The sequence below is a fragment of the Panulirus ornatus genome, chromosome 56, assembly GCF_036320965.1.
Source record: "Panulirus ornatus isolate Po-2019 chromosome 56, ASM3632096v1, whole genome shotgun sequence".
NCBI classification, from domain to species: domain Eukaryota; kingdom Metazoa; phylum Arthropoda; class Malacostraca; order Decapoda; family Palinuridae; genus Panulirus; species Panulirus ornatus.
This window is the reverse complement of record NC_092279.1, coordinates 21354996-21368903: the sequence shown is the minus strand read 5'-3', so window position 1 is coordinate 21368903 and position 13908 is coordinate 21354996. Positions and strand designations below refer to the sequence as shown.

The 13908-nt window shown below is 38.0% G+C and overlaps 2 protein-coding genes across 5 annotated transcripts in view; one reads left to right on the top strand and one right to left on the bottom strand.

The window, feature by feature from the left end:
- Positions 1–4851, bottom strand: part of LOC139766005 (FHF complex subunit HOOK-interacting protein 1B-like) — a 61234-nt gene extending 56383 nt beyond the window's left edge. For 2 of the 4 annotated variants that reach the window (XM_071694057.1, XM_071694058.1), the window contains exon 1: positions 4766–4851. Coding sequence is in view for 2 of the 4 variants with exons in the window: in XM_071694055.1 (XP_071550156.1) it covers positions 4360–4403 (44 nt within the window). In the remaining 2 variants the exon portion in view is untranslated. Of the gene's footprint in view, positions 1–4359 lie in introns of all 4 variants that reach the window. The other 2 variants (XM_071694055.1, XM_071694056.1) reach the window with 2 other exon arrangements.
- A 260-nt stretch (positions 4852–5111) lies between these two features.
- LOC139766004 (zinc finger matrin-type protein 2) lies at positions 5112–13530 on the top strand. Its single transcript, XM_071694054.1, has 6 exons — positions 5112–5173; positions 5913–6003; positions 8782–8911; positions 10038–10111; positions 10850–10995; positions 13080–13530. The coding sequence occupies exons 1-6, from the start codon at positions 5153–5155 to the stop codon at positions 13230–13232; spliced, it is 615 nt and encodes a 204-aa protein (XP_071550155.1). The 5' UTR covers positions 5112–5152; the 3' UTR covers positions 13233–13530.
- Positions 13531–13908: the final 378 nt, after the last annotated feature.

The window sequence follows — 13908 nt, the reverse complement described above, 5'->3', positions numbered from 1 at the left end:
GATGTAGAGCTACAACTACCCCAATGTAAGAGCAGTATTCCAAACAAGGACAAATCAATCCTTTGTATAAATGGAGCAACTGTTTTGAAGAAGAAAAGTTTCAAAATCTCAACAGGATACCTAGTTTCTAAAGAGGTGGAACTTAGCTATTTCCAAAATGTGGGGTTTCCAAGAAAGAGTGGCTGTTACAGTAATACCAAGTATGTTCATCGAGTCAAGAGGTGGAATTACAGAACTGTCAAAGGAGAGACGAGAGTTGTGAGGAGTGTTCGATAGAGATGGCATTAAACTTAACTAGATTTTGTATACCCCACTGAGATATCCTGTCCAAGTCTCAGTTTACTGATGAAGCTGTCAAGATGAGATGCAGATTCAGTGATAGAAGAAGCAGAATCTGAAGATGTGCATGAATGCAATGATGAGTTATCAGCGTATGAGTGCATTTGGTTATTTTGGAAAAAAGAGAGGAAATTATTGAAAAAGAGGAAAAAAGTGTAGGGGAGAGGACAGAACCTTGAGGTACATGCTGTTCATGGAAAAGGGGGAGGAGGTTGATCCATCAACAACCACAGAGATAGACAGTCTGGAGTGGAAGCTAGAAATGAAGAAGCAAAGTGAAGGAGCATAGCCAAAAGAGGAGAGCTTAAAGGTAAGACCCTAATGCTGACCAGACATTAGTAAGATAAGAAAAAATTTCAACAGTGATCTCACTTTATGGAAGCCATACAGGTGATCAAGGACAAGCTCTCTGAAGCCTATGAGTTTTAAGGTGTCTAATGAGACATTTCTTTTACATAATGTTGAAGGCTCAAGTCAATGACTAAAGTCAACATCAATGCTGGGCCTTAATTGAAATATAGAATTATGAAACAGAAAAGAAAAGGCGAGGGAGATCATTTACGAATTATGGAGGAAGTGAAAAACTTGATTTCTAAAATAAGCCAGGTCACAGCTATTAAGAAAGACATGATAAGGGAGATTCCAAAAGCTCTGACATGCAGGGAAAGAAGCAATCATCAAAACAGACAACCCTTGAGTTGCCAATGGCCACAGAGTTATCATGAGACACACCAGCTTGCATGGGAAGTATTCCCTGCATGTCGTAGAAGGCAACTAAAATGGGAGGAAGCAGGGAGCTAGAAATCCTTCCCTCCAGTTTTCCACTTTTCCAAAAAAAGGAACAGAGAGTGGGGGCAAGTGAGGATATTCCCTCTAAGGCTCAGTCCACTATTCTTAACTCTACCTCACAAATGTGGGAAATGGAGAATATATATGATAAAAAAAATCTGTATACAAATGTGTGTATATGTGTATATATGTGTATGGTTCTTTCTTCCTCTATTTCCTTGTGCGTAAACACTAACCCAGGAAACAGCGATCATGTATAATGATGATAATAATAATAATAATAATAATAATAATAATAATAATAATAATAATATAATAATAACTGACAGAGATGCTCTGTGGAAGGTATTACGAGTATATGGTGTGGGAGGAAAGTTGCTGAAAGCAGTGAAAAGTTTTTATCGAGGATGTAAGGCATGTGTACGAGTAGGAAGAGAGGAAAGTGACTGGTTCTCAGTGAATGTCGGTTTGCGGCAGGGGTGCGTGATTTCTCCATAGTTGTTAAATTTGTTTATGGATGGGGTTGTTAGGGAGGTGAATGCAAGAGTTTTGGAAAGAGGGGCAAGTATGCAGTCTGTTGTGGATGAGAGGGTATGGGAAGTGAGTCAGTTGTTGTTCGCTGATGCTACAGCACTGGTGGCTGATTCGGGTGATAAACTGCAGAAGCCGGTGACTGAGTTTGGTAAAGTGTGGGAAAGAAGAAAGCTGAGAGTAAATCTGAATAACAGCAAGGTTATTAGGTACAGTAGGGTTTTGAATGGGGAAAACTGGAGGAAGTGAAGTGTTTTAGATATCTGAGAATGGATTTGGCAGCAGATGGAACCATGGAAGCGGAAGTGATTCATAGGGTGGGGCAGGGGGCGAAAGTTCTGGGAGGGTTGAAAAATGTGTGGAAGGCAAGAACATTACCTCGGAAAGCAAAAATAGGTATGTATGAAGGAATAGTGGTTACAACAATGTTATATGGTTGCGTGGTGTGGGCCATAGATAGGGTTGTGCGGAGGAGGGTAGATGTGTTGGAAATGAGATGTTTGAGGACAATACGTGGAGGTGGTTTGATCGAGTAAGTAATGAAAGGGTATGAGAGATGTGTGGTAATAAAAAGAGTGTGGTTGAGAGAGCAGAAGAGGGTGTATTGAAAGGGTTTGATCACATGGAGAGAATGAGTGAGGAAAGATTGAGAAAGAGGATATATGGGTCAGAGGTGGAGGAAACAAGGAGAGGTGGGAGACCAAATTGGAGGTGGAAGGATGGAGTGAAGAGAGATTTTGAGCAATTGGGGCCTGAACATGCAGGAGGGTGAAAGGCATGCAAGGAATAGAGTGAATTGGAAAGATGTGGTATGCCGGGGTTGACGCGCTGTCAATGGACTGAACCAGGGCATGACTGAGTAAGAAATGAAAAGGTAAGAGAGAAGTGTGGAATTAAGAAGTGTGTGGTTGAGAGAGCAAAAGAGGGTGTGTTGAAATGGTTTGGACATATGGAGAGAATGAGTAAGGAGAGATTGACAAAGAGGATATATGTGTCAGGGGTGGAGGGAATATGGAGAAGTGGGAGACCAAATTGGAGATGGAAGGATGGAGTGAAAAAGATTTTGAGTGATCAGGGACTGAAGATTCAGGAGGGTGAGAGGCATGCAAGTAACAGAGTGAACTGGAACAATGTGGTATACCAGGGTCGACATGCTGTCAATGGATTGAACCTTGAACCCTCTTCTGCTCTCTCAACCACGCTCTTTTTATTTCCACACATCTCTCTTATGCTTACATTACTTACTCGATCAAACCACCTCACACCACATATTGTCCTCAAACATCTCATTTCCAGCACATCCACCCTCCTGTGCACAACTCTATCCATAGCCCACGCCTTGCAACCATACAACATTGTTGGAACCACTATTCCTTCAAACATACCCATTTTTGCTTTCCGAGATAATGTTCTCGACTTCCACACATTCTTCAAGGCTCCCAGGATTTTCGCCCCTTCCCCCACCCTATGATTCACTTCCGCTTCCATGGTTCCATATATATATATATTAATTGATTACCTTTCCTTTGCTTCAGTTTCATTCCCAGTCTTCAAATCTTGATACAACTACTCAGCAATAACTGGTTGAGCTCAGATTTAAACTATGCGTATAAAATTATAAATATCAACTTCAGCTTCCATGATCCATCCACTGGCATGCCCGGTACACTTTCTCCATGTTCTCTCCATTCAAACTTACATTACAACTAACCTGTTTCTCTCTCATACTGCACTTATTATGATTATCTACATTAACTCTCAACTTTTCTCCTCATTCTGATTATAACAGCTTATGTGAGACACTAAAAGCCAAAGATGGCTAATGCTTTCATCTTGACCTAACTATAGCATCCATGAGGGGAGCAACACTCCAAGCTTTACAAACACATTGAGTGTGTTCAGATATCTACATTAATCAAAATGCTTATATAAATACTTATAAAACCTCTCCAGTGCAGAGTTATCATATCATATCTAAACACCTGAGCTCATTGTTTACATTGCCAAGCAAACGAAAAACAAGACAGATGAATAAAATACTGTACATTTTCCATAAGAAATAACATTGAGAACTTCTTCCCAAATGCAGCCTTTGTAATTACAAGTTAATAAGGCAAGTTTGATTTCTACGTTTTACAACACTATAGTATTATTTTCAACCCCCACATATTCCACATCCTTCATGACCCTACAACCCTAACACTGACAATAAAATAGTTTCAATGGTAGTACAGCTTAATCCCTCACTCTCACATCATGTCTGAGTAGCACCAAAGATTCCATTACATAACTACACAGACATCAAGCTATACATGTTGGGTCTCTATTCTAGACTTTTACCAATCCCACACACCACAGAAACGTAAGGAATCCAATGATACCACTTTTGTCAAAATCCTTCAATCAGACCGTGTGCATCTGTCAACAAATAAATAGTTATAGTCATCATTTACCATGTTTATTGATAATGCTCCAAATCACGCTCTGCCACTCATATTTCTATTTGAAAATACCATTAAACACTGCGACAGGGAAACATTATCAATTAAATTCTAGACATAACAGAGCTGCCGAGTTAAACTATTACCCAGTGCCTTATCAGTCACGTAAATTACCTTTAAGATAAATAGTTCACTGATATGATTTGCAATAATTTCCACTTGTTACTTCCCAATGGTAACAAACTTCATATTTACTTACGTGGAATGACCCTTGAAGCTACTTATCCATAGCAATCGCCTCATGGGACCTTGTAATGAAGCTGAATAATCACCCAATTAACCTCCATAACAAACAATGACATAATTGTTAGTTCGTGAACCCAATCATGTCCCCTTTCTTGTAGTCAGGATCCTTATGCTTTAAAAAAAACACGAAATTTACCATCTTGATGAAACTGTACACTATCTTTCGAGGCGCTGCGAATCGTGACTATGGTTAGTGAAGTATTATTGCAAAACGAAAAAAATAAAGAAAACCAGGCAGTGGTATTTTCACATGACAGTCTGTGTTTCTCAGGCGTGCACAATATATAGCGAATATCACAACATAGTTAACACCAGAAGTTTTCGGGTACTCAGGAGTAAATTATTCGTAATACACCTACTTTTGACTGGTTTATCAACTGATATCAGGTTAACACCTCTGACATCACTCACAACACAAACAAGTCAGCCCACGACTGAGTATGTGGTTCTCTTGAGAAATGGTGAAAGTTACTACAAATATTTCTTATCTAAAATACACATAATTTTTCATGATCATATAATAGTATGAAAATCACTACAACATAATGGTTTAAAATATTCGAACATTATCTCATCATATATGATAATGGTTAAGTATTGTAGACATTGCTATATCGCTGATGTGTTCTTACAAGAATGATTAATTAGAATATTTTTGTGATTGACATATAGCAGTATTATGGAGGTATAATGATATGCAGTATTTGTTTGTGTTTTTCTCTACGAAATGTGTTTGTTTACTGAAGATGGCAGCGTCTGGGTCGACCGTGAGTCATTATACATGTATATTTATTATATTTGGCGGAGACTGACGTTATTACACAGTATAACTGTGTCGTTTTTATTAGACAGAAAGGATCAGAGTGTAATTTATGGAGCCGCGCCTTTTAGTAAGGTTGGAATACTAAACTAAAACTTGTTTCCCAAATCTAACTTTGGTTAAGTCCCATTTAAGCTACGCACCAAAACCATCTTCGGATGTTGAATGACCTTGTTCTGCAGTGCTTAGCTAATGTTCAGATGATAGAATAAGAAAACTAAGTGTGATTTCGAGTGCAAAAACTTTGTTGTGTGGTATTGAGGCGCTGGTGGAGAGGGTTATGTATACCATCGACTACATAAGGATGGGTAATGTAGAACCATGATAGACACTATAGAGTTAAAAGACCCTCTGCCAACCTCACTTCCTGTGAAAGATAGGATTGAAGATAGAAATAGACTTTTGGTGCTTTGGTTTTATGTTGGGGACTACTGTATGATCGAAGACTGCTGGTGAGGAGGTTGGGCAGTGAAACAAGCACAGTATTTGATATTGTTAATTGAAACATCATTGTAAACTGTATTTTAGCCTATTATGTATGCCATATCTTTGGTGGAGACGCACAATACACAACGCTCGAGTGATTTTAAAATGGCTCTGAAAAATGTTGATATTATTGTAGTTTAAAGTACTTTCAAGAATATCTTATCTCAACTTCAGAAATAGATCATGATTTGTTTCCACAGTCCGGGCTAGAATTCAGGCGAAAGTGGGACCGGGATGAGTATGAATCCATTGCTCAGCAGCGCTTACGTGCAGAAAGGGATGCTGCCCAAGGTAATTTATGTCTCTTAGTTTTTTGCCTTTAATCCACTCATTGTTTTCATTTGTTCTGTACGACAGTCAGTTCTTTATCCCCCCAGTGTGCAGCTCTAGATTCCCTGCATTTTTATATATTTATGTATTCATGATTATCATAACAGGCTGTTACTTATTATCCTTCCAGTAGGTGCTGCCATCTTCCTGTGATACAGTCTCACCAAAGGAGGTATGTCACTTGCAGTGTAACCTTATGCAGGCACAATCCAGTAACACACATTCACATACATTATATATATATATATATATATATATATATATATATATATATATATATATATATATATATATATGGTCAATCTGGTGTTACCAGGTGCTGCCTACAAGAGGTTACTCAGCGAGTGAAAAGTCACCTTCGGTGAGACTATCATGGAGTATAGGTGTCATCAAAGAGCTTCTCATTCCATGATAGTCCACATATCCCTGTTTTTGAAACTAGTGTGACCTTGAGCTGCGGGAGCCTTTAGAAAGAGGTTCTGGGTAACTCTTGGACATCAGTAGAAATTGTTCCTGGGGTAGTTATGAATTAAAGTAAATAAATACGCACAGTATAATTAAGGCTGTAGATATTTCCTCCATTTCCCACCGAGAGTGGTATCATCTGTTCTGATGAAAAGTAGCTTACAAGGCTAAACCCTAAGTGTGATTATGGTACATATTTCCTTTCACCTAATTTTTATGTAGGTACTTAAATAATAATAAAGTGCGTAAGACAAGGGAGCAAATGGGAACTTCAGTGAAGGGCGCAAATGGGGAGGTGATAACAAGTAGTGGTGATGTGAGAAGGAGATGGAGTGAGTATTCTGAAGGTTTGTTGAATGTGTTTGATGATAGAGTGGCAGATATAGGGTGTTTTGGTCGAGGTGGTGTGCAAAGTGCGAGGGTTAGGGAAAATGATTTGGTAAACAGAGAAGAGGTAGTAAAAGCTTTGCGGAAGATGAAAGCCGGCAAGGCAGCAGGTTTGGATGGTATTGCAGTGGAATTTATTAAAAAAGGGGGTGACTGTATTGTTGACTGGTTGGTAAGGTTATTTAATGTATGTATGACTCATGGTGAGGTGTCTGAGGATTGGCGGAATGCGTGCATAGTGCCATTGTACAAAGGCAAAGGGGATAAGAGTGAGTGCTCAAATTACAGAGGTATAAGTTTGTTGAGTATTCCTGGCAAATTGTATGGGAGGGTATTGATTGAGAGGGTGAAGGCATGTACAGAGCATCAGATTGGGGAAGAGCAGTGTGGTTTCAGAAGTGGTAGAGAATGTGTGGATCAGGTGTTTGCTTTGAAGAATGTATGTGAGAAATACTTAGAAAAGCAAATGGATTTGTATGTAGCATTTATGGATCTGGAGAAGGCATATGATAGAGTTGATAGAGATGCTCTGTGGAAGGTATTAAGAATATATGGTGTGGGAGGCAAGTTGTTAGAAGCAGTGAAAAGTTTTTATCGAGGATGTAAGGCATGTGTACGTGTAGGAAGAGAGGAAAGTGATTGGTTCTCAGTGAATGTAGGTTTGCGGCAGGGGTGTGTGATGTCTCCATGGTTGTTTAATTTGTTTATGGATGGGGTTGTTAGGGAGGTGAATGCAAGAGTCTTGGAGAGAGGGGCAAGGATGAAGTCTGTTGGGGATGAGAGAGCTTGGGAAGTGAGTCAGTTGTTGTTCGCTGATGATACAGCGCTGGTGGCTGATTCATGTGAGAAACTGCAGAAGCTGGTGACTGAGTTTGGTAAAGTGTGTGAAAGAAGAAAGTTAAGAGTAAATGTGAATAAGAGCAAGGTTATTAGGTACAGTAGGGTTGAGGGTCAAGTCAATTGGGAGGTGAGTTTGAATGGAGAAAAACTGGAGGAAGTGAAGTGTTTTAGATATCTGGGAGTGGATCTGGCAGCGGATGGAAACATGGAAGCGGAAGTGGATCATAGGGTGGGGGAGGGGGCGAAAATTCTGGGAGCCTTGAAGAATGTGTGGAAGTCGAGAACATTATCTCGGAAAGCAAAAATGGGTATGTTTGAAGGAATAGTGGTTCCAACAATGTTGTATGGTTGCGAGGCGTGGACTATGGATAGAGTTGTGCGCAGGAGGATGGATGTGCTGGAAATGAGATGTTTGAGGACAATGTGTGGTGTGAGGTGGTTTGATCGAGTAAGTAACGTAAGGGTAAGAGAGATGTGTGGAAATAAAAAGAGCGTGGTTGAGAGAGCAGAAGAGGGTGTTTTGAAATGGTTTGGTCACATGGAGAGAATGAGTGAGGAAAGATTGACCAAGAGGATATATGTGTCGGAGGTGGAGGGAACGAGGAGAAGAGGGAGACCAAATTGGAGGTGGAAAGATGGAGTGAAAAAGATTTTGTGTGATCGGGGCCCGAACATGCAGGAGGGTGAAAGGAGTGCAAGGAATAGAGTGAATTGGAGCGATGTGGTATACCGGGGTTGACGTGCTGTCAGTGGATTGAATCAAGGCATGTGAAGCGTCTGGGGTAAACCATGGAAAGCTGTGTAGGTATGTATATTTGCGTGTGTGGACGTATGTATATGCATGTGTATGGGGGTGGGTTGGGCCATTTCTTTCGTCTGTTTCCTCGCGCTACCTCACAAATGCGGGAGACAGCGGCAAAAAAAAACAAAACTTATTATTAATGTTCTCACATAACAGTAGCTATAAAAAAGTATAATTTGGTAAGACAATGAATTGAGAATCAATTTAGGAATACTTATTTCTAATTATATATTCAACTTTTATAGCACAAAACCAGAAGGCAGTGCCTGTGAAGCGTGAGTTGCTGAAACAACGAGATTACAAAGTGGACATTGACTCAAAGCTTGGAAAAAGTCAAGTTATTACAAAGACAACACCAGCATCACAGTCAGGAGGGTAAGTCTATTTCATAATTACTTTACTTTTGAAGTTTAGAATTAGACAGATAAGTGTTATGTCTTTAAGTGCATCTACATTACTCAAGTGAATTATCTACCTTGTGTGAAAAATTTTATAATCATCTAGATATGCAGAAATAGACAATAGATCATCACAGATGGTTCAGGGGTGTTGTATTCTATTCAGTGTTACAACTTTCACTGTGAGATAAAGTCAGAGCCCTAATCTATATACTCTGCCTGTATTTACAAGGTAGCTAATAAATGATGAAAAAGACTAATTTTAGTTCACATATCCTTAATTTTGCTGTTTCTTATATATTATGCTTTGACAAAGCTGTTGTCATCCACGGGACTTACTTAAATAAACCAGTGACAAATACATCATCATTGCCTTCAACAAAATTCACAAAAGATATGCTTTGATTCATAATTTATTTTTAAGATGATTTGAACTATATTCGGGAGGTTTCCCATTCTTTGTGAAACGTGCGTGCTTGTATGATGGCTTGGAGGTTTGCAAAGACTATATTAAGAAAAATGAATATATCATCATCTCTATCTCCCTTACCATCCAGTTTTTAGTGTATATATCATACAATAACAAATGTATTGTAAAAAGGTGATTTATGACTGAAAATTATATCACAGATTAGAATAGATTGTGAATATTTATGGGTGAGTGAGTGACACTGTTGGCTCTACACCTCATTGGGTGTGGGTCCAGGAGTACACGCCATGTTCACTAAAGTGTTAACATTGCATTCCAAACAGATTTATGAAATAGATTACAGGTTTAGAGGCCATAGTCAACAAAATTAATCCCCCAAAATTAATGCCTTTATGTATTTGATTCCTACCGTTAATAGGAAGTAGACTAAATTTAATAGATTTTTTGCTTGACCTACTTTTTGCTTCAGTGTTGTACCAGTATGCTGTTTTTGACACCAGTAGGGATATCTGTCAAGCACATTTTCTAAATTTGCCTTTGCATATTTTGAAATCACAGGAACAGACATTTAACTGTTTCTGGGCACTTTGTGTTTGACCTTCAAGATTGTGATTAACAAGAATAAAACCATATATGTCTTTTGCTTTTAGAATGTCTTATCATTTTTTTCCAGGTATTACTGCAATGTGTGTGATTGTGTTGTGAAGGATTCCATAAATTTCTTGGATCACATCAATGGCAAGAAACGTAAGTTCCCATATTTCTGAAGTGATGTAGAAGGATTAGTCATAATAAACTTCAAATATATGGTATCTCCAAACTCATGTCTGTCTTCTCCTAGTCATACCAACAGATTCTTCATTATTCCCAAGCTCCCAGTTTTGATGCCATGCATCACATCTTGTTTAACAAATTCCTCATTAAACATTTATTTTTCTGTTTATGATTAATGTGCCTTTCCACTAACTAGCAAGGTGAGTCATGTAGTTTTCAAAATGTGAATTGGAGCATGTGTCATTACAGCACACTTCTATTAGAATACGAACTTATCATAACTGAAAAACAAATGCCTAAGGAGTTTCATCCATAAATATTTAGCATACTTCACAAGTTCATCAATTCTTCATGCTGATACACAGAGGGAAGTCTTTTTTTGAGAAATAAAGAGGAAACAAATCCTCTTAGGTAAAAATTAAATCATTGATGAAATGACAGCATTTTACTTCATCAGGCAAACATTTCTGAAATTGTCAAACAGACTCAGCAAGGCTTTTGTGCCAGGCTCACACAGCACTAGTTTTAAACTTGGTTAATTATACCTAAAAACATATTTCAGTACAAGATGTCTGTTTGGTAATCACTGCACAAAAAACACACTTTCATTGTAAACATCTCATTTATCATTATTCATACTATTATGTAATGCAGGGTAGAAAGTCCTCTATATTGTAAAAATGTCACCATTATGTTTTTCTTTCAAAACAGATCAAAGAAATTTGGGGATGTCAATGCGAGTTGAACGGTCATCACTTGAGCAGGTAAAGAAACGGTTTGATTTAAACAAGAAAAAATTAGAAGAAAAGAGAAAAGACTATGATATTGAACAACGTCTACAGGAATTAAAAGAAGAAGTAAGTATCAAAACTTGAATTTGCTTTGACATTTTTTTTTTTCAGTATTATCCTTAGATTCAAAAATTGAAGGAATAATATTCCATCTTTCCAAGACTGTCTTTGTCAGCATGGACATTGAGTATCTTGTTGGGGTTAGGAGTTGGGGGGGTAGGAGATTCAAATCCTGCATTCCTCTTTCATTGCTTTCTCAAAGTAGGAAAAAAGGAAGGAGCTCATAGAAGAATTTCTTGTAAGATTCAGTCATCTGTTATCTTGGAGCAGAAAGTAGCAAAGTTATTGAAAAATATCACAACTTCATTTTCTAGTTGCCCCATTTGTTTTTTCATTACACTACTCACGTGTTTTTATATCTATCTGTGTATATCTCTGATGTCTCTTCCCAATTGGAACTCCCTCAAGGGATTGGCCACATCAATAGCCTCCATAATTAGTTAACTCAGTGCCACTTCTTAGGAACAATTAGGTAGAAAAATAGGTACAAGTAGAAAGTAGGGACATTAGAAAGGAGCATTAGGTAGCAGTAGTCAGTAGGAACATTAGGCAGGAGCCTCTGCAAACGCTGCACTAGAGTTGTCCCTTGCCAGTGGCCTGTTAAGGGTGAGGCACTAAAGGCTAAGAAGTGGCACTGGAGACTATTACCATGACCACCCCCTTGAGGGAGTTCCAGTTGGAACATATGTCAGAGATATAGATAGATAGAAACTGGAACAGTTATTTAATGCCATACCTTTAACAGTCTATCAGTGCCTTCAAACAGTGACCTGATGGAAAGTAATTGTAAGTGGTGAAACTGTCGAAGCCTAACAAGTTACTGTAAATGTAAAAATTGAATTTAAAGAACATATTGAAAAGATAATACATTCAAGCTTGTAAAACTTGAATTTAAGAAACATATTGAAAAAGTAATACTTTAAAGCTAAAGTATGAGTGACATGATAATGAAAATTTACACAAGGGACATATGGTTGATGAGTGTTCAGTATGTTTATGAAAAATAACAGAACATTGCCTAATAATTAGGTCTACAAGTAAACATCTGGAACTAAACAAAGTAAAAAGAATACAAAACACTTCACAAGTAAAATTGAGAGACTGAACAATCGTAAGTATCACAAGAACCTGAAAGAGCTTGGACTATACATGATGGACATAAGTTTATAATATGATACTATATGCCTGTCATCAAATAAAGGGCATAAAATATGTCGTCTGAAAGCTCTACACAAGACAGATACAGACAATCAAATCAGGAATTATTTCTGGGAATACAGTAAAGGGATATTAGACAAAAATACACAAATGTCCAGCAAACAGCAAAGAAACTTGAAAGATCGTTCATTCCAGTTCCTAGAGAAATAAATATTCAAGTAGAGACCTTCAAAATACTTTAACAATTAGACAGACAGTTGAAATCAATGCCAGATCAACATAGATAACTAACACTTCAACTGCGAGAAACAGCATTATTCAACAATCAAGACCTATGGCAAGTACTATGTACTAGCCCTTCCTCTGGAAAAAGTTTTGTTGTAGGTAGGTGACCATTCCAAACTCACTCACTCTCTGTGGTACATTTCATTACCTTTTTTTAACACAAATCTCAAATTCCTCCTTTCTTACACACTCCTAAACTCAGATGTGCTGAAACAATTTGGACATATGGAGATGAGTTTCTTTATAGAAAGACTGTCAAGGACAAGCTGTATAGCAGAAGTAAAGGGAGTAGATGGAGGAGATAGAAGGATTGTCTGGTAGAAGCTTTGAGGTGCAAGGGGGGTAAGAGGATCGCATTAGTTGCAGTGATGTGGTGTATGGAGGATGATGCACTGTTAATGATCTGAACTCAGGCACATGAAGCAGTCAGGAGAATCCACAGAATTGGTCAGTGGGACTTGGTTGTGGATGGTGGTTTCTGAGTTTGGTACGTCATTCAAAACGGGAAGAGTGGATGTGGATTAAATGAGGTCATTATATTGTCTGTTCCTGGCGCTTCATTGGTAAAGCAAGACACTGTAAACAAGTATGAAAAAATCTTAATTTTGTAACCATTTTCTTTATGTAACATACTCTGTTTCTTACAGGAGGAAAAACTGAAGGAATATCGACGTGAGAAACGTAAGGAACGGAAGCGGAAGGCAGATTCATCTATAGATGAAGATATGGGATCAGGTGGAATGGATCCAGAAATGGCAAAAATAATGGGATTTTCTGGATTTTCATCATCCAAGAAATAATCAGATAATACTGGGTATTTTCTTATATATTTATTGAATTGTACAAGTGTGCTCAAAGAAGTCTCTTTTGTTACATTTTACAGATATGGTGTTATTCAGAATCTATACAAATTTCTGTGTACTTGTATTTGTCTATCCCTTCTCAATTTTATGCAAAAAAAAAAATGGTTACAGGTATTTTAAGAAAAATGTTTCTGAAGTACCTCTGGCCACTCGTATTTCTATTGAAGTTTGTGTATTCTTGACACAGGAATTTGGGAAATGCTGTTATACAAGCTTAATTAAACTATTTTGTCCATTGTGAATTCATTCATTCCTTTTGCAAATGTTCAAAAACTTTTTTTCATATTTGTTCACCCTTTCCCTGTGTAGCAAAATAATGCCTACCAAAAGCAGACAAAGGACAGCCCCATTTGCATACTTCCACTCTTCAGCTGTCATGTATAATGATGCTGAAACCAGAGCCATCCTATCCACAGCCAAGCCCCACAGACCTTTATGATTTACCCCTGACCGCTTCATATGCCTTAAATTGAAAGTGTGTTTCTTGTGAGCATAATATAGAAATGATGTTGCATTCATGGGCAGCAATTCAACGTTAATATGAGGCAGGACATAAATCTATACAGAACTTAATGAAAAAGTTTACTCCTTGGTATACTTACTATAGAATATA

Coding starts and splice junctions, on each gene's coding strand:
- LOC139766004 (XM_071694054.1), top strand. CDS start 5,153: ATGGCAGCGTCTGGGTCGACC. Junction 6,004..8,781: donor AGAAAGGGATGCTGCCCAAG/GTAATTTATGTC, acceptor CAACTTTTATAG/CACAAAACCAGAAGGCAGTG. Junction 10,112..10,849: donor TCACATCAATGGCAAGAAAC/GTAAGTTCCCAT, acceptor CTTTCAAAACAG/ATCAAAGAAATTTGGGGATG.